General features: G+C 38.0%; 1 protein-coding gene across 4 annotated transcripts in view; it reads right to left on the reverse strand.

The window, feature by feature from the left end:
• Positions 1–20,900, reverse strand: part of LOC120747602 (nipped-B-like protein) — a 196,730-nt gene that overhangs the window by 22,676 nt on the left and 153,154 nt on the right. For all 4 annotated transcript variants that reach the window (XM_040053619.1, XM_040053616.2, XM_058424290.1 and 1 more), the window contains 12 exons: positions 14,211–14,349; positions 13,920–14,002; positions 12,767–12,899; positions 10,803–10,946; positions 6,579–6,665; positions 6,120–6,334; positions 5,920–6,022; positions 5,059–5,157; positions 4,807–4,953; positions 2,920–3,054; positions 1,413–1,511; positions 174–227 (listed from right to left, as the gene is read on the reverse strand). In XM_040053619.1, the coding sequence (XP_039909553.1) occupies positions 174–227; positions 1,413–1,511; positions 2,920–3,054; positions 4,807–4,953; positions 5,059–5,157; positions 5,920–6,022; positions 6,120–6,334; positions 6,579–6,665; positions 10,803–10,946; positions 12,767–12,899; positions 13,920–14,002; positions 14,211–14,349 (1,438 nt within the window). The remainder of the gene's footprint in view (positions 1–173; positions 228–1,412; positions 1,512–2,919; positions 3,055–4,806; positions 4,954–5,058; positions 5,158–5,919; positions 6,023–6,119; positions 6,335–6,578; positions 6,666–10,802; positions 10,947–12,766; positions 12,900–13,919; positions 14,003–14,210; positions 14,350–20,900) is intronic.

Raw genomic sequence — 20,900 nt, forward strand, 5'->3', positions numbered from 1 at the left:
GAAAGTTACACCAATGGGGAATTAAAGAAAGGTCAGATGTTTAAAGGGCATGGATTGAATTTGTTTACTGTAAAGGACTGATCTCGCAGTCTCCTGTCAATATGTTTTAGTACCAAAAGAAAATTAAAAATTCTTACAATGATTGTGCCATACATTCAAAATTCATTACTTACATTTTGAAGAAGCTGTTCAAACCAATCATAGCCGGTATCCCTACAAGCTGCAACCTAAAAGTAGTTTTGAGAATAAACTGGTTAAAAAGGCATCTGAAGAAAAATTACTTCAATACAGATGTCATCTTAAAAGATCAGTAAACAGGCACAGATATTTTTTCCTAAATATTTGGTTAAATATCTTTGGAGACCAGAAACTTTTTCCTGCATTTGAAAAACAGTTCTCACCATTTAAGTGATCTCAGAATTTGTACCCCATACACACAAGGCCTACACATTTTACTGGAGATTGCTACTTCTAATGACAACCAAATTTTGAGTTAATAGAACAACATTTTGTACAGATTAAAGCACAAATACAAGTCTGACATTAAAAATTAACATGTATATATATATATATATGCATGTACATATTTTTATATAAACAAAGCCTTCACTGGTATCATGTCAGGAACAGCTCACAGATGCTCCAAAAAAGAATTGGCAGGAGAACTGAGAATTAAACTGAAGTCAAATAAACTAACTGGTCTTTCTGGAAAAATGCACAATACACTACAATTTAGTAAAAATATTAAAAAGCAGTTTAAGCTCATATTTTTAAGTCATGAGGAGAGTACTTTTATTTGATATTTATATCTTGGTATAATTGATATTAAAATACCTTTTCAGTACAGTACAATTACACAATACGTTTTCACTACAAATGTAAAAGCATTTTATTTGAAATAGATTTTTGAGGCATACAATTTAATTTGCTGCTCCTAAAAAGTAGATAACATTATGCAGATACTAGTTTACCTTGAGTGAAAACATGACCTTGCATTTGTTGAAACAGCTTGATAACCTTTCAGAATAAATGCTATCAATTGAGGAAATTTTTCTTTTAAGAGACAACTTCTTAGTTAGGCTTAATTATATGCTGCTACTAGCATTTCCTGGAAAATGTTAAATATAATAGAAACTTGTGGTGTTTTACCTGAACAAGTATTTTCCACAACCTGAGTATAATATGGTCTCAGTTATCACTGCCAGCAGATTAGTGAGCATTTAAAGTTTCCTATAGCCTGTTCCATCAGATTAATAATTCTAGCACATATTCAATGTCAGGAGATATACAAAGAAATTAATCTGATAATTAAATTACTTATGTATTTCTAAAAGACTACAGACAATATTCTAAAGATACTGATAACACAGAGAAATTTTACATGCAACTTAATTAAAATTTGTTTAACATACCACATCAGTGATGTTTAGTATTTTCCTAGTCATTGCTTCTTTATCATGATGTAGAGTTGGAGTGAACCAGAGCTTCTGGAATGTCTCATTTACTAATTTCTGAAGGAAAAAAATAATTAGCAGAAATAATTTTATCTTGGCACGTAGGTATTATTACTAATACATCTGCACAATAATTTTTTTGACAATATGTGCACTTCCGTAAGGAATTATTCAACCTACATGATACTGATGTAGAGAATGTTATCTGAGATAGACCCAGATTACTACTACAGCAGTTATAGTGGTCTTTAAGCAAGCTTCACTAAAATGATCACTAGGAAGTGATGCTACAGGAAATGGAGTTACCATTTTCCTGCACTAATTTGCATTCCTCAGGAAAGCATAGTACCCCTTAGAAGCTGACAACTGGACAAAAGACTACCATTTCTACAGCAGAATTAGCAGCAATTGTAGATTACTTTGGCATTTTCAGAACAGCTGTGACAAGGCAAGGAAGAGAGAGAAATCAAGTCTCTCTACCCAAACATAGGAAGTTGGTTTCCTTACAATTTTTTTCTATAGAGGAAAAGATGGAATGGAATGGAATGGAACTATTCTGAAATTACTTAAAAGCATATGCTTGTAGGAAGCATTCCTCATCCATGGAGACTTAAAAAAATACATTGCAGTTACTGCCTCATCTTTATGAGGTTGTTGGAAAGGCAAGGGAAAGGTCATCCTCCTTTCCTAGCAGCACCTTAGATCCACCTGTTCACCTACTTGATTAACAGTCTTCTCTGAAAGCCACTTGGCATTAACATATCTCAAGTGGTAAAACTATACGTTGTAGCTTTAAAGTTCCAGATTTCAAATCCCACTGAAAGTGTGATACAAAATTATTACAGGTGTATTCTTAATTATCCAACAATTTTTAAATTATTTTTACCAAATCAAACAAAAAACATCAGTGTCAGGTTTATGATTCAACACATATTCTTAGGTTTTTGCCCTTCTGCATATATATCCCACAAAGATTAGAATATGATCACATAAGTAACATTGATGGGGGAATAACTGATTCATTAAACATTCAGAATTAATGCAAAATTTTCAAAGATTAATACTTTATATTTTTTATATGCAGAACTTATAAATCTGGCATATATTAACATCAAGTACTTAATTTTGACTTAAAGTTTATTTTGTTTTCAGAAAGGAATTTTATATACTAGTTTTACTTGTTAGAAATGAAATATATCAGAGACAATACTTGCAGAAAAAAACCACCAAAACTCTAGATAACAACTTTTTAAAATCCTTTGATTGTCAGCAAGAACTTGAAGAAAATAGAAGAAAGAAAAGAAAATCAAGTCAGACAGCAATGTAGAAAGTATTCGCTCTTAAAAATTGAAAATTAATAAAAAAAAATTACAAAGGAGCAATGTTTTTTTTTTTATTATTTCTGCATCAAAATATAGAAACCAATGATGTTAATTTAAATCCTGAAGGATATGTTTCATTCTACCTTAATGCCTTCTTCATCGTTGACTCTCCGAATCATTTTTACACACATCTCAGTAATTTTGGGAAATGTTGGTTGTTCAATGCAGATATCCCTAAGTATCTTTATGACTCTTTTTCTGACACTGATACCAGTATCCTGTGAGGAGAAAAACATTATGCTCATGAAAAGAAATCAGGCATATTAATTAATGTATTATATAAATTATATTTGAAGATCTCACAATCTGACCTTAAAAATGGATTCAGAAACCACAGCAAAAATATTCTGGAGTATATTTATATGAAAGGTCAGCATGACTTTATTTGCAACAATTCTAAAGGTTTGGGCCGAGTCCTCAAAACATTGAAACACTTCCTCCATTTATAGCATCCCAATTAGGAAGTCACTATGTTGCAAATGTATAATGCTACTTCTTAATTTGAGATCTTATAAGCTAGATGTGGTGATGCTTTAGCTACTGTTTATGAACACCCAAGACACTTTGTAAATCTGGACTGTAATAATTCAAAAGCCTTTGAATAAAGATTATGGATGATATGTGCAGCAAATATTTTCCATGTTCCTAGGCTTCATCTAAGGAGAAGGATGAGTACCTTCATTTCATATTACTTAATTCAATATATGTTTAATCTAAATGCCAGGATGAGCGCCTTTATGCATGCTCGTATGGACATCTCCAAAACACTTCACAAACATATTTTATCATGTAACTATAGCAAATGAGTAGTATTTCACTTAAAACCTAACATGAATGCTAAAAGCTAGTGTTATCTTACAGTTAAATTAACACTGTACTTTACCTGAACATCCAGCCAAAACCCACTTTTTATACAAAAACTCTAATAAAAAGCCTTTTAAAGCACTAAAACATACTATAAAAAACAGTAGTTCTTTTTTTTTTTTTTCTTTTGGATTACAAATGGCAACTTTTAATTACTGTGTTGTAGACTTTTTCCATCACCCACACTACTGAACTGCCCTCAATAACCCACATCTGAGACTTCAGAGATGTAGAAAAATTCCTCATTTCATCTAATCTGTGCCTCAGTAAAGGAGCCAAAAGGAATATAATCCTGGTTCTGTTGCAGTATGACTTTCTATGTATATTTACTTATTGATGTATATGTTAGTTCTGGCTGGGGTAGAGTTGATTTCCTTCCCAGTGGCTGGCATTGGGCTGTGTTGGGGTTTCTGCTGAACACAGAGTTGATAATACAGAGATGGTTTTGTTATTGCTGAGCTTGCACAGAGCCAAGGCCTTTTCTGCTCGTACGCTGGGGAGGGGCTGGGGGTGCGTGGGAGGTTGGAAGGGGACACAGCTGAGACAGGTGACCCCAAATAACCAAAGGAATATTCCAGACCATATTACATCATGCTCAGTATGTAAAGTGGGGGTAAGAAGGAGGAAGGGGAGGACATTTGGAGTGGTGGTGTTCATCTTCCCAAGTCACCATTCTACAGGATGGGGCCCTGCTCTCCTGGAGGTGGCTGAACACCTGCCTGCCCTTGGGAAGGGCTCAATGAATTCCTTGTTTTGCTTTGCTTGTGTGTGATGCTTTTGCTTTCCTTGTTAAACTGTCTTTCTCTTAACCCAAGAGTTTTCTGCCTTTTACCCTTCTGATTCTCTCCCCAATCCTGATGGTGGGGGTGTGAGCGAGTGGCTGCATGGGGCTTGGCTGCTGGCTGGGGTGAAACCACGACAATGTAACAAAGCCTCACTGAAAACAAGCAGTGCATTTCAGAAGGTTGGTCTTAAAAGCATGATTTTCCCCATTAAAATAATAGCATATCATTTACTCTTGGAATCATCATTCCATATTGTTAAACATCTAAATTCATTTGAAAACAAATTTCCCAATGACACTTATCATAAATAAATCACCGTACCAATATTCTTTCAATCAGCATATCATAGTACTGCTCAGCAAGCTGAGGACGACAGAGCACAAATCGACCAAGAAGTTCCACAGCTGCTTCTCTTACACTAGTGGAGTTATCCATTAGCCGCCCATGAACTCCTCGTTGCATATCCAGCTAAAAAGGAACAAGTAAAACACAAATCCAAAATAAGAATTAAAGATTTCTTTTAAGTGTGACAGAAGAATGTATATACATGATGGATATTTCAGACGTTTTTACCCTGGCTAGAATACTGGGGTCTACAGCAACAACCTCAGACAGACACTTCATGGCTTTTGTTCGAACAGCAATTGCATTTTCACCAAGTACACGCAGAATCTAATAAGAGAACAAAAACAAAGATTCATTTGCTTTGGGAAGGTAGCAAACTCTTTAACAGGTAACAATGCAGCAGAATAACATGCAAATGAAGTAACTAAAATAAGAAGTCCCTTCATTTTAAACTCTACTTTTGCCATCAGTTGTGGCTTTCATCATAATTCTTTCAATGGAAGAGATGGATTTGGGCACCATCATTTTAAGAATGGCTCTGTATGCAGATCACTATAAGTAACAGAACCTAAACTAAGCTAAACCAAACCAGTACCGGAGTCCAAACATGTTGCCATGACAACATGTTAGTGCTCTTCTCCCAGAAAAAGGAAAGAAAACACACTGGTTAAATAACAGCTTCCAAAGTGACAGTAACATGCACTGCAAGCAAGTAGCTAAGCTGGCTTGTATTTTTAAATGAAGATCAATTGAATGAGTTAATATCACCAGATGAGCATGCATCTGGCAGAAACTTTAAAAGAGATTTCAACATTTTGCAACTGTTTTTTTACTGTGTACATCTAAGATATTGATTTTGCCATCTACATCCATGGACAAATAAAATAATGCATGTACAATATGACATATAAAATGTATGCAAGAAAAAGAAATATAAGCACTTATGTCAATACAGAAAGCACATGGTGTTATCACGGCCTGTTAAATACCCGTGCTCAACAATGAACAGATATGGTACACTACCACAAAAGTATTTGGAATCAGAAACCAACTGCATTTCACTCTACTAAGATTTCCAGCACAGTTTACCTGTGTCAAATAAATATCGAAGCTCTGGGCAAATGGCCTCATAGAGGCCAAGTAGCGAACAATCAAACACGCATCTTCATAGTCCACAGTATCAGAATTCATTCTGCAACAAATTCAATGTTTTAATTAGGACATGCTCATCAAAAAATTATAAAAAATGTCAAATGCATGGTTAATAAAGCAGTGGTGCTCAAACGTACTTTAATGTACTGAACTGAGATGGAGTAGTTTTAATGATGCTGCGAAGAAATGTTTTGCGACTTTCCGCTCTATGCATGATCTGCCCTGTGGTCTCAACATCTTTTGCATGATGAGTTCCTTCAGATGAATCCTCATCCTTCTGAGATTTAATTGCTTTCTCTGTCTCCATAGTTGTATCACGGAACCACTGAGCTATATAAAACTTCCGAGAAAACTGGAGAAATACAGCAGGATACACAGAAAACAAAAAAAACAGATGTAGAAGAGTAAAATTAACAGATATATGAGATAAAGTGAGTTTAATGCATCAACCATATTTCAGAAAACACAATCAACATTATATGTTAGGGTGACAATTTAATTGAATCCCTAATATGCATGACCAAAAATCATTTTATTCGGTGCATGTTACTAAAGTTATTTTTATATAAATTTGACATCAGAAAGCTGAAATTTACCACTAATGATGCATCAGTTTCTGTGTTCTCATCCAGATAATCTAGCAAAGCCTTTTGCAGCTGTTGAATTTCATCTCCTCCTGAAACCTGTCAGAAATAGATAGATAGTTTTAAAATAGAATATTGCACAGTGGTGATTATCATCTGAAAATCTGTATGTCCACATATAAAATACACTGAAGTTAATGTTCTGCAATTATCAATACAACTAACAATTTTTAATCAATTATTTCTAAACTTTATAGAGACAACCAAATTAGACTGTAGCTCCAAAGTCAAAAAAAGATTAACAGCAGAATAAGACTTGTTTTAAAACAGACCCTATGATCTTGTGTGAAGACCCTCTGTTCCCAAGGAAAAACAAAGGGCTGAAATCACACATAGTAGACTGAAAAAAGGTTTAACCTATAAAAGACATCATTAGCTCTCTCAACAATATTAAACACTGAAACAATGACTTCACAGGTGAACAAGGGATAAAAGGCAAAAAAGTCAAATGAACATAAATATGAAACAGACAACTGTAAAAACATATGGGAAACATCAAAAAATAAAAATAACTTATCCTTCTGCAAAATATTTGGTATAACTGTTTTCAGGTTTACAGCATCGATACAGAGAAAGTGCAGCAAGTATGCTCAATTCATTTAGCAAAGAATTTACAGAGGTTATTCCCAAACACCCCTGAGCTCTAGCACTAAAGAATCATACTCTCTGAGACTCAAGTTTCTATCAGGTCAAAAACCTTGAGAACAAACATATATTTTATTAAAATTCCACTTAGTGCATAAAGCCTATCTACAGAATAAGGTAATATTAATTTTCCTGTGAAGCACTTTTAAGATGCACAAAAAGGATTACATAGGAAATATTATTCTGAGAACTATGCATCAGATTTGTAAATATCTAAACTGTATGAATGTTAAAACCAGAATATTTTTTACAAGAGGCTATTTTATAGGAAATATGTATACTCTGATCTCTTAAAAAGTCCTAGCCTATGTAAATTGAACAATGATTTTGTATATGACCATCAGACAATGTACTTTTCCCCATATAGGGGTTAGAGATCAAATCAGTATCAATTAACTTGTTAATGAATCAGAAACTAACTTTCTCAACACCTACAAGACAGCATAAACCCAAAACCATAAAACACTAGTTTTTCCTTAATATTATTATACTGAAATGTGCAGGTCCTTGCAATTGCTGATGCTACACCAGATAAAAGGGGTTTTTTTCCCCCCTCAAATTAATCAGTTCAAGAATTCAAAACACATCTACAGTAGACAAAATACTAATATAGGTTTATTAACTTATATTTGGCACCCTATGAAGTGCAAATTGTGATTTGAAAGACTGGCCTTCAACCAATGTTAAATTCTGTGGATAAAAAGGCTGAAAGAGTTGCTTGATGAACCTTAACTGCCTAACTATTTTAAAAAGTAAAAAACCCAGAACAAACAAAAAGAAACTGTGAAGCCCACAAAAAATCATATTCAATATTGATAATAAAAATAGAAGAATAATTTCTGGCTTAAACTTCTTCAGCTACAAAACATTTTTCTTCTTCAGCAATAAAACCTGTAACTTATAACCATCAGCTTCTGTATGAACAGCATAGATTGAGAATCTTGTCACAAATGTGGCACATAATATAGCTTGCAAACAACAGCAAGTGAAAAAAGGTACAATTACAAGTCCAGAAGATCAGCATATCAAGAGGTAATTTAATGAAAAGCATGCATAAGTGTTCAAATCAACTTGACAATCTGACAGATTTCTATGAAAAAGATCTGTTTAAAAATGTCAAAACATAATAGATTTTCTCCTAAATCGAATCTCGAATCATACAGTTCATGAGTCCAAACCACATCTTGGTTTGCAATGCAAGACATATTCTATTCCCAATGGAATGTATTCCATTCCCAATCTGTTGAGGAAGTGTTTTTCTTTAATTCTGGGGGGGGGGGGGGGGGGGGGGGAGGGGGGGTGTCTTTCTGTTAATGGGCCAGCTGTTAAAACCAGGTGGGGCAGTGTTTCTTTATCTCTTCCACCATCCATCCTCCCTCCAGGGAGATATCTTCTGTTAATGGGCCATTAAGGCTCACCACGTGACTAAAAAATTACATCATCCCATTGTGAGATGCTCCACCGAGTGGGAGGAGCCAAGCCTTCCTACCTGGATAAAAGCTGAGATTCAGACCAGCAGGACAGTGTGTTTTTTCCACTGGTTTCCCAGAGGAAGACTGGACCCCATCTCGTCACCACTGGACCCTTCTACAGCATCATCTCTACTCCAACAAAACCACATCTGTTACTCCAGGAGGACTTATTTGGACTGCTTCCAACACCCTGACCAACAGGCTGCCAGGTCATATTCTGACTGTGTCAGGGTTTCTAGGATTTTGTTTGTTTGCTTTTTTGCTTGTTTTTTTGTACTACTACATTTGTATTTTTAATATTCCTAGTAAAGAACTGTTATTCCTATTCCCATATCTTTACCTGAAAGCCGCTAATTGCAAAATTATAATAATTTGGAGGGAGGGGGTTTACATTTTCCATTCCAAGGGAAGCTCCAGATTTCCCTGGCAGACACCTGTCTTTCCACACCAAGACACCACAATAAACAGAGTCATAAGCATTCATCGATCATTGGTGATTATCCTGGTAATGATATCAGATATCCAACAGCCTAAGTATTCAGTTCAACAGGAAAGAAAGTCTGTAGAGATATAAGTTCATTTCTGAATAAAAAGAATAATTTAGGATATTTCTAATGACTAAAGCTGAATATGTCTACCAATGGATCTTATTTTCTTGCCATTTGAGCAACAAAGTGAAATTTAGGTGTCATGTACACATTTTCATGTAATTATTTGTTCTTATGTTACAAATCATTTATAAACAACACAGTCTACCCTGAGTGGTTGTACTGTATTGTATATACTTTTCACAATGCCATCATTTATATTAAGCTTCCTGAGTAACTGAAAAAAGCTTTTAGCACTCAATTGCCCAAAACTATTTTATTTTCTGCAGATGCCAATGCCTAGTTACTTGTCTGATCCTGTAAAAAACTCAAAACAAATAGAAAAATTCAGGTCACCACTCAGGTATGTATCTTTTTAGAATATCTTTCAATACTATTATATAACTTCTGGAGATAAGGAAAGAGAAAAGGATTCTTCCAAAATATTTCCATATGAAGTCTAATGTACAATTGTCAAAATCACTGCAAATGGAGAATTACAACCCCTTACCACATAGAAGTATAAATTATAATAAGCCATGAACATAAAGATTTGACACTACATAGTAAAATATTCCAATTGACAAAAGTTATGGGAAGTATCAGCCTCATGAAGGAGATGAATTTTGATTCTTTATCTGAATGCCTGTAAATTGCACGAGTTTTACCTTCAAAATATAATAGTCATCATAAAATACATATAGTAGATCTGGAGTCTTTTCAGGGAAACCAACTTGATATGACTACTCAACTTTAGATCTCATCATGCTGAGAACAATTAGTAGTTCAGAAAGAAAAGTATTGCATCCATAAGAAATGTAAAAGTTCACATTTTTAAAAAGACCAATAAGGCCCAAGATTTTCTTAATGTACTATAGAGAGCCCAAATGTACACACTGCTTTGTAATTGCTGCCAGCCTTCAGATTTGGAGATATTTTGATAAGGAGCATTAGCAGAAATGCAGATATGTATTCCCTGATCAAAGTCATGCAACTCCAGTAAAAAAACCCCACAAAAGTAACAACCCCCTCTACACACACAACCAATACCAGTTCCATCACATAAAAACTAACCTTATAGGCATAACAGTTTAACTCTTAAAAGTCTATATGAGTGCCATAGCTCAATTACCATTTTGCAATAGCAAATGCACATACATGCATACACACACATATATTTTAAGGCCTCTTAAGATATAATACAACTGTCACTACATTATTTCATCTATATCCTCACCAGAAAATTTGTTTTACCATTTTAATTCACCACTTAAAATGATCACTAGGAAGATCGCGTGAGAAAGACATAAATTAACAAATGTGATACTTATAAACTGAGTATATTTGATTCAAAAATCTGAACAACAATGAAAACTTATTCCCCATAATGCCAGTTTTTCACATATCTTTAAAATGTTTAGGCGTTTAAATAGATACATGTCAATCCAACTGGCATGGGATCTTTCACACACCTGTTTGAGTATTCTGGCTATAGAACCTTGATCCATTTTGCTAGTGACTGCATCTTTCCTGAGTCTTGCAGCTACAGTTCCAAGATAGTCAAGCGATGCAACTCTTAATGCCATTTCTGTAGATTTGTTACTGAACTGGTGAACCTAAGAAAAGCAGAATAAGCTGTTATAAAAATTATTTATTTCTGCCACTGAGATTCTTCTTACAAGACAGTTTGACCTTATTAAAAAGTCCACCTAATTTCCATGCTGCCTAAAGTTATGTAATTTGCTATTACATCACAGATACAGTCCTTACTTTACAATGGCTTTTTTCTTTACTGAGTCTTTTGCTTCACAAATACACCTGTTATAAAAATATATATTTTTTAAAAAACTAAAATAAACCAGATATCTAGTAGAGCAGATACCCTTTGCAATATCATAGCACCATAATACATCTTCCTCATTTTTCACACAAGTGTAAAGAAAGCTACATTTTACCAGGAACACGACCATAAAATATTTTCCAAATAAAAAGCTCAAATTACTGTATTAATTGCATTGTAATACTGAAGAACAACTCTCAAAAAACATTACTATGAAAATATTCACATTCTGTAAAATGTCACAATCTGTAAGTAAATGTACTACTTACTTACTTTAAGACCAACTTGTAAAATACCAAAATACTTGTTTTCAGGTTCTGTGCTAAAGGAATAGTCCAGAGAAGTATGGGACTGGGAGAGCAAAGTCCCTCCCACTCTAAGTGAAGATCAGGCTCATGACCACCTGAGGAACCTGAATGTCCATAATACCTTAGAGAACCCTCCCGTTCCTGAAGGGGGCCAACAAGAAAGCTGGAGAGGGACTATTTGCAAGGGCATGGAGTGATAGGACAAGGGGGAATGGCTTCCCACTGCCAGAGGGCAGGGTTAGATGGGATATTGGTAAGAAATTCTTCCCTGTGAGGGTGGTGAGGCCCTGGAATAGGTTGCCCAGAGAAGCTGTGGCTGTCCCATCCCTGGAAGTGTTCAAGGCCAGGTTGGACAGGACTTGGAGCAACCTGGTCTAGTGAAAGGTGTCCCTGCCTATCCACTGCAGGGGCATGGAATGAGATGAGCTTTAAAGTCCCTTCCAACCCAAACCATTCTATGATTCTATGAATAATTACAGGTATTAGTCTGACTTTATTCCCAATTAATATGAATGAAACTATTGTATAGCATCCAAAGGAGAGTGATGAAGATGGTGAAGGGTTTAGAGGGGAAGCCATACAAGGAATGGCTGAGGCCATCTGGTCTCTTCAGCCTGGAGAAGAGGAGACTGAGGTCAGACCTCATTGTGGTCTACAACTTCCTTGTGAGGGGCAGTGGGTGGGCAGACACTGATCTCTTCTCTGATGACCACTAACAGGACCTGAGGGAATGGCTGGAGCTGTGTCAAGGAGGTTTAGGTTGGATATCAGGAAAAGGTTCCGCCCCCAGAGGGTGGTCAGGCACTGAACAGGCTCCCCAGGGAAGTGGTCGCAGCCCCAAGGCTGCCAGAGCTCAAGGAGTGTTTGGACAACACTCCCAGGCACAGAGTGAGATTGTTGAGGTATTCTCTGCAGGGCCAGGAGTTGGACTCAATAATCCTTGTGGGTCCCTTCTAGCTCAGCATATTCTATGGTTCTATGAATATCTAAACTTTTTAGATGCTATAGAATGGCATTTTTTAATGTGGAAAATGTCATGGAGTATTAGAAGAGGACATTCGTGAGAAACTGTATGCATATGACCTTTACTAAGTTCGATATCAATGATCTTGACCTAAATTTTATTTTATATGCATTATGTAATAGTGATACATGTAAGAATATCCTTACATGCTGCATGCATGTCAACAATCAGAAAACACTCCTCTAATAGTTTGAGTGAAAATAAACAAGTTTCATTGTAATAAGAAATTAATTAATATAATAGTTAAGAACAAGTATCCCTTACCAATAGCCTTCCTAATAAGCTAAGTAGCAACTCTGCAGCTGGCCATTCTGGTTTATTGACTGTGGAAAGAAGATCTTGAATAAAGTTCTCAAACAGTGGTCTGTAATCTTCTTCCCCTTGTTTACTGCCACATCTGTTTAAATCAAAATGCATGTTTGTAAGTGAATTTAAGAGCCATTTAAGCTTTTTTTCTGATGCAAAGAGAACTAATCCTATTTTTAGCCAGAAAACCAGTTTTATGCAATTTGAAAAAAAAAAATACAAAATATTAGCAGAAAAATTGTTTTTTTCCATTTACAGACACACAGTTTAAACAGTTATCATTCCAAGTTGCACTGCAAGTAAAGCAGTTAATCCAGGGTAGTAGAATTTTGTTCCTAAGGTTTTTTATTTATTGCTTTGAGTTAAAGTCTGCATTAACTTGGATAAACGAGCTAGGTAAAATTCTAAAGCTCAAGCTAGAGTGGGGTATTTAGGTGTTGTGTCCTTAAACCTGGTCTGACTTATCTCACAGTGAAAAGGCATCTCAGTAATATGTTCCAGAAAGGAAGATCAGAATGTAAAAAATCAAAAGATAACATGTGCTAGTGTTTCACCTATATGTGGCATCCCTAACTTTAATTATACCAGAAGTATGCAGAGAAATGTCTAGATAGCTCATAAATAGCATTTTGGCTTAACAACAGAAATTAACATGATAAAAATCTCAGGACTTTTTCTTACAAATCCTTTGGTTATTCAAGTATGGGGTTTTTTTCCCTGCTGAGCTATTGACATTCCTAACTTTAGCTAAATGAAAATAATTTTAGGGTTTTTATATTTTGTTCATTTTGATGACTGAAATAATCTGGTTTCATCACTTAAATATTTTACTCAGCCTTCTCTTTCATGTTTCAGATGAGTAAAAGATCCCTGATAAAAGCATCCTATATAAATTATCAGACATTCTTAAATGTGTTCTTAAAAGCTCTGCAGACTGTTCCATAAAAAAAAATTCCAGACAGGTAGCTCTCAGAGATCTATAAAATATATTGTTATAAGTAACTTTATTAATAGTCATTTAGGATTGCAAAGTGGTTTGGTTTGTCTTAAGGTGTGACATTTTATTTGGAGTTGGTTTCATCAATACACTAAAGAATGCAACAGTACTTACTTCTTAAGGAAAATAGAAAGGAAGTTTTGTGCTGTTCTCATAGCTGTTTCATATGAGTTAGTCATAAGCACATCTTGATCCACCTAAAAATAACAAGATGTATTTTTCTAATATTTTAGCATGCACAGAATAGAATTTCCAGACCAACATTTCTCATTCATCAAATAATTACAGCTGACATAAAATTAAAAGGATTGATTGCTAGAGCGCCATCACAAAATATTATACCTACAAAGTCATTCCTGTAGCAAAAAAAAAAAAAAAAAAGGCTCTTTAAAAAAAACAACTTACTTTTTTGTTTGATTCCTCCTCTGAATTAGAATCTTTTTCTGTTGTTGGCAAATGCACCACACACTGAATAAGCTGCAGAACTAGCGCTGTTACCATCTGAATATACATAGGCTCTCCATCAATGTCACTGCTGTTTAATCTGTTAATAAGACAGCATTAGCACTAAAACTAGAAAAAAAAACCAAACAAAAAACCCAAAACAAACAAACAAACAAACAAAAAAAAAACCCCAAAAAAAAACCCCAGAATTTTTTGTCCTAAATAACATCTTTCTAAAATAATAATCAAAGCTAGGAATCTGTGTTATACACATTTATCTTGTAATTTGCTTCTCTCTTATGCAGTGAAAGATTTGGTCAAACAAAAATGGTAAGCATTATTCTCAGGCTAGAGAGATGAACTGAAACAGCTCACAGATGGGACATCAGAGTGTCTGTGAAGTTCAGCAGCAGAAAAATCTTCAGAAATATTTAATAAATCAAACACATCCATGCAAAGGCACTTACTAATACACTTATTCTTTATAATGCCATATCAATTTCCAACACAACATTAAAAAAATAGACCAAGCTTTTAATAATAATTTATTACTTATATATTATTTAATGTATCTGAAATGTGCAGGAATTTTAAATGAGAAATTAGTGACCATGACCTGGACTGACTTCTACAAGAGTTACACCTATGGTAATCTCAGGTAGTGCAACAGACTGTAAACTTTAGCATGCAAGTGTCTTTTAAGTTGGTATGACCAGCATGAATACACTCCACCTCACATTTCTCCCCTTCCAAGTGATTTAACCTGATAGTGTGGTGTTTACTACCCATATGTACATCAACACCATTTAATGCTGCCTTTAACAATATGAAAAGGTGATAATCTCTGACATAATTCTCCCTAAATTATCAAAATAATATCTGGACACAAAACAATTTGCAATTATTATCTTTATGAAGTTATCTCTACTTGTACAGAGAGAATATTTTCCTATAAAATTTTAGGTCAGCTGCACCCTTCATGACTATAGCCACAGACAGGGAATGTCCTTCAACAAGTTAGAGCTATGACTCTAAACAGTGCAGTCATTATGGCCTTGAGACAGTAATTTCCTTATAGTAAAAGTCACAATTCAAAGATGGTATCTACCATTTATGCTCCTATGCCTAACACCTTCCTATTTACTAGCTCTCTCTGATGTCTATAAACAAAACAATAGGAAATACTCAGATTAAGCACTCATGTTAACATTAGAATTGCTAAATTCAACGTCAAGGTTTCAATTAATTTCTTTTCCTGGATATTTCCTGTTCATCCACCCTGGATCAGACAACCTATTTCATTGACAACTTGTCTGTCTTCAGGGAACAGATGTATGGAAGCAAGGAACAAAATCAACACTAAAAACACATGTTTTAGAATAATTTGCAGTGTCCAACCTCAATTTTAGCTAAAATCCAGTCCAGGTCAGATTCTTTCTCTAATTTAACCTGAAACTATACTATTATTCAGAAGATGCACTGAAATCCAGCTGAAGCTGATTTATTAAAGAAATATGTGTATCGATCTAGTATCGATACCCAACTGTGACAGTGTCCTAGGGTAACTTAATGATGCTTGTATCCCCAATCGTCTGTTCTGTTTGTGCTGTATATTGAGTCCTGTGCCTTTAAGACTGGTTCTAAGAGCAAAGAGAAGCGCAGAGTTTGTTTTGAGAAAACTGCCTGACTCCTCCACATTCTTCTGCGGACGGGGTATTCGGCGGAGGCTTGGAGAGACTGCAGGACAGAGATTTCTTTTGCTTTTAGTTAGTTTCAGCTAGCTAGGGCAGAGAAGTTCCCTGGACTGTTTTTTTTTTCCTTTTCCTTGGAACTGTTTAAACCTGCTCTGGACTGAAAACCCAGGGGAGCACTGGGGGCTGCACCTGTGGCCCACTGGGGCCTGGACCTCGGCATTTTCCAGCAGCGCCGGAGGGACTGGGACTGAGGAGAGACTGAGAGAGAGAGCCGAGCTACACCCACGGCAAGGACTTTCTCAATTTGCCATCTCAATTCAGAAGGAGAGGTTTTATTGTTTCATATTATTCATTCTTTATACTTGTATGCACTTCATTTGTTTAGTAAAATAGTTTTTTCCACTTCTCTCCAAAGAGGTTTTTTTACCGGACCGGTTGGAGGGAGGGGCCACTTGGATTTACTTCCTTAGAGGGATCCTATACAAGGGTTTTCTCCCAAATTTGTCCCAAACCAGGACATACTTCTAACTGGTGCCCAACGTGGGGCACGAGAGAGTGGAAAAAACTTGTATTGATTATTATTAACTGCATTTTTTGGTTGTCCTTTAGGTGGGGATTAAACAGTCAGTGGCCATGTTGCTTCTTGAATTCCTAATGTCTCTTAGAATAGAGTCTTTTCTGCATTTCTGTTCCCTAGGCTTTTTTGAGGTCTTAATACCTTTCTGGTCCCTAGGTTTGTTTTCTTACCCAGAAATAGCTCCAATATTGTCCCTAACATACAGCTTTTACACTAGGAATGCACAAATTAGAATAGTTATTTTGCTGGGTTCGGTGATTATGGTTTACAAGAAGCTTATAAAGATACTGGAGTTTGTTCTGGGTATGTTCGGTTTATGGTTTTTTCGTCCTACCCTGCGTCCTAGTTCCAGCAGCATGTTTTAAGGATTTATCAACAATTGCACCCAGTTTGTTAGAGGAGGAGTAGGGGATGAGGCTCTTCAGCCTCTTCTTTCCTTCTTCTCTTTTGAGTCAGTTACATCACTTTTGGAGAATGTTCAGGGTCTCCTGAATGTTAAAGACACCACCTTCCTGGTATTTCACCTGGTGAGCTTCCTCTATATGGTTTATAGCTTTTCTAGAATGAGTCACACACTGCTAAACACTGTAGGGCAGCAGATAGAGGCAAGGGAGCAGAGAGATAAATAAGTCACTCAGGCTGCAGCCAATCCCACAGCTATTCAGGCTGCAGCTCAACCAGACAGTGAGGCTAAGACACCGGCAGTTGCTGCAATAAAGAAAGGAAAGAAGCACATGGACAAAACCGATCGACCAGTAGACGATGATTCAGGTGAAGGATCCTCAATGCCTCCTGACACCCAGTCAGGAGTCAAACCAACTGACACACAATCAGAAGCTGAAGCAACTGATGATACACAGTCAGAAGCCGAACCAACTAATACAAAATTGGAAGCCCAACCAACTGGCACAAGATCGGGAGCCCGACCAACTGCTGCAAGAACAGGAGATACTATTGAGTCCTTTTCCCTGAAGGACCTTCGTGGCCTAAGAAAGGATTATACTCGACGACCTGATAAATCTATAATTAGTTGGTTAGTCCGTCTTTGGGATGCTGCAGGCGAGGCTACAATGCTGGATGGCACTGAAGTGAGACATCTGGGATCTCTATCACATGATCCAGTTATTGACCAAGAAATGATGAGGGAGGCTAGTCCTTGCAGTCTCTGGGAACGGGTCCTGGGAAGTGTGGCACAAAGATATCTGTGCCGACGATCTCTATATGCAGCAAACCCAGTAGAAAACCATTGAACAAGGGATCCAGCGCTTGAAGGAAATGGCAGTGGCGGAGATTGTCTTCTCAGATGACATAAACACTAGGAACCCCGACTTAGTACCATGTACACCTGTGATGTGGCGAAAACTTGTACGACTTGGGCCACAAGAATACTCCTCTGCTTTAGCAATAATGAAGCGAGATGAGACAGAGGAGACGGTGCTTGATATGGCGAAGAAGCTCTGAACATATGCAGATGCCGTGCATGGTCCAACACATGCAAGAATTGCAGCCCTGGAAACACAGGTGCGGGGATTAACAGACAAGATGGAGGAGAATCACAAAGAACTCAAGGAGGACATTCTCTGCAGTACAAGTTAGAAGCTCTGGCACCACACGCAAACGTTCCCTAGGTAGAGAGGGAAAAGGCATCCCACGGGCTAAGCTGTGGGTCCTCCTGCGTGAATGTGGAGAAAACATGAAAAGATGGGATGGAGAATCTACTGATGCTATGACACAATGGCTGCATGAATTGTTGGATGGCAAGACTATGAGAGGAAGTTCCAGCAAAAAGGAAGCAGCTCCAGTTACCCAGGGAAATAAGGATAATCAGGCTTAGAGAGGCCCTGCCTCTAGCCAGGTAGAGGCTAGGGAAAACCGTGTTTTTTAGACTGTGTAGATTCGTTGGCCTAGCACATCAGAACCACAAAAATATGAGGCCTTAGTTGACACTAGTGCACAGTGCACATTACTCCCATCAAGACATGTGGGGGAAGAATCTGTTTCCATTGCTGGGGTGACAGGAGGTTCACAAGATTTTACTTTGGTGGAGGCTGATGTGAGCCTGACTGGAAATGAGTAGAAGAGACACCCTATTGTGACTAGCCCAGAAGCTCCATGCATTTTAGGCATAGACTTCCTCCGAAATGGGTATTTCAAAGACCCAAAGGGATTTTGGTGGGCATTCGGGATAGCAGCTGTAGAGACAGGGGGTGTTAAGCAGTTAAATACCTTGCCTGGACTATCAGAAAACCCATCTGCTGTAGGTCTTCTGAAGGTAGAAGAGCAACAAGTGCCAATTGCCACTTCAATAGTGCATCGCTGACAGTACAGAACAACTCGAGATGCTGTGATTCCCATCCACAAGATGATCCGTGAGCTAGAGACTCAAGGTGTGGTCAGCAAAACCCACTCACCCTTCAACAGCCCCATCTGGCCTGTGCACAAGTCTGACGGAGAATGGAGATTGACCGTGGACTACCGTGCCTTGAACGAAGTGACTCCACCATTGAGTGCTGCTGTGCCGGACATGCTGGAACTCCAGTACGAGCTGGAGTCCAAGGCAGCAAAGTGGTATGCCACAATTGACATTGCTAATGCATTTTTCTCCATTCCTCTGGCTGCAGAATGCAAGCCTCAGTTTGCTTTCACCTGGAGGGGCATGCAGTACACCTGGAACCGATTGCCCCAGGGGTGGAAACACAGCCCCACCATCTGCCATGGACTGATCCAGGCTGCACTGGAAAAGGGTGAGGCTCCGGAACATCTACAGTACATCGATGACATCACTGTGTGGGGAAACACAGCAATGGAAGTGTTTGAGAAAGGAGAGAAGATCATCCAGATTCTCCTGAAGGCTGGCTTCGCTATCAAGAAGAGCAAAGTTAAGGGACCTGCTCGAGAGATCCAGTTTCTGGGAGTAAAGTGGCACGATAGAAAGCATCAGATTCCCACTGAAGTCATCAATAAGATCACAGCAATGTGTCCACCAACCAACAAAAAGGAAACACAAGCTTTCCTAGGCACCATAAGTTTCTGGAGGATGCACATTCCTAAGTACAGCCAGATTGTGAGCCCTCTCTACCTAGTCACCCACAAGAAGAATAATTTCTACTGGGGCCCTAAACAGCAACAAGCCTTTGCCCAGATCAAGCAGGAGATCACTCATGCAGTGGCCCTTGGCCCAGTCAGGACAGGACCAGAGGTGAAGAACGTGCTCTACTCAGCAGCCGGGAACAATGGCCTGTCCTGGAGCCTTTGGCAGAAGGGGCCTGGGGAGACTCAGGGCCGACCACTGGGATTCTGGAGTCGAAGCTACCGAGGGTCTGAAACCAACTACACTCCAACAGAGAAGGAAATCTTGGCTGCCTATGAAGGAGTTCAAGCCGCCTCAGAAGTAGTAGGCACTGAAACACAACTCCTGCTGGCACCTCGACTACCAGTGCTGGGATGGATGTTCAAAGCAGAAGTTCCCTCTACCCACCATGCCACCAATGCCACATAGAGCAAATGGATTGCCCTCATCACTCAGCGCGCCCGCATTGGAAACCCAAATCACCCTGGGATTTTAGAAATAATTACAAACTGGCCAGAAGGTGAAAACTTTGGTCTCATGGATGAAGAGGAGCAGGAACAAGTGACACGTGCTGAAAAAGCTCCACCATACAACCAACTGCCAGCAGAAGAAACACGCTATGCTCTTTTCACTGACGGTTCCTGCTGCATCGTTGAGATGAAACGAAAGTAGAAAGCAGCTGTATGGAGTCCCACAAGACAGGTTGCACAAGCCACTGAAAGAGAAGGTGAGTCAAGCCAACTTGCTGAGCTCAAAGCTGTTCAACTGGCCCTGGACATTGCTGAAAGAGAGAAGTGGCCAAAGCTCTACCTCTACACTGATTCGTGGATGGTAGCCAATGCTCTGTGGGGATGGCTGGAGAAGTAGAAAAAGGCCAACTGGCAGCGTAGGGGAAAACCTATCTAAGCTGTTGATGAGTGGAAAGACATTGCCACTCGAGTAAAAAAGCTACCTTTCAAAGTCCATCATGTAGATGCCCATGTCCCCAAGAGTCGGGCTAATGAGGAGCACCGAAACAACGAGCAGGTAGATCAGGCTGCAAAGATAGAGGTGTCAAAGATAGACTTAGATTGGCAACACAAGGGAGAGCTGTTTCTAGCTCAATGGGCCCATGATGCCTCAGGCCATCAGGGCAGAGATGCCACCTATAAGTGAGCACGAGACCAAAGAGTGGATCTAACCATGGACAGTATTTCTCAGGTTATCCATGACTGTGAGACATGCTGCCATCAAGCAGGCCAAGCAGGTGAAGCCCCTATGGTATGGCGGGCGATGGTCCAAGTATAAGTATGGGGAAGCCTGGCAAATTA

The sequence above is a fragment of the Hirundo rustica genome (assembly GCF_015227805.2).
Source record: "Hirundo rustica isolate bHirRus1 chromosome W unlocalized genomic scaffold, bHirRus1.pri.v3 SUPER_W_unloc_1, whole genome shotgun sequence".
NCBI classification, from domain to species: Eukaryota; Metazoa; Chordata; class Aves; order Passeriformes; family Hirundinidae; genus Hirundo; species Hirundo rustica.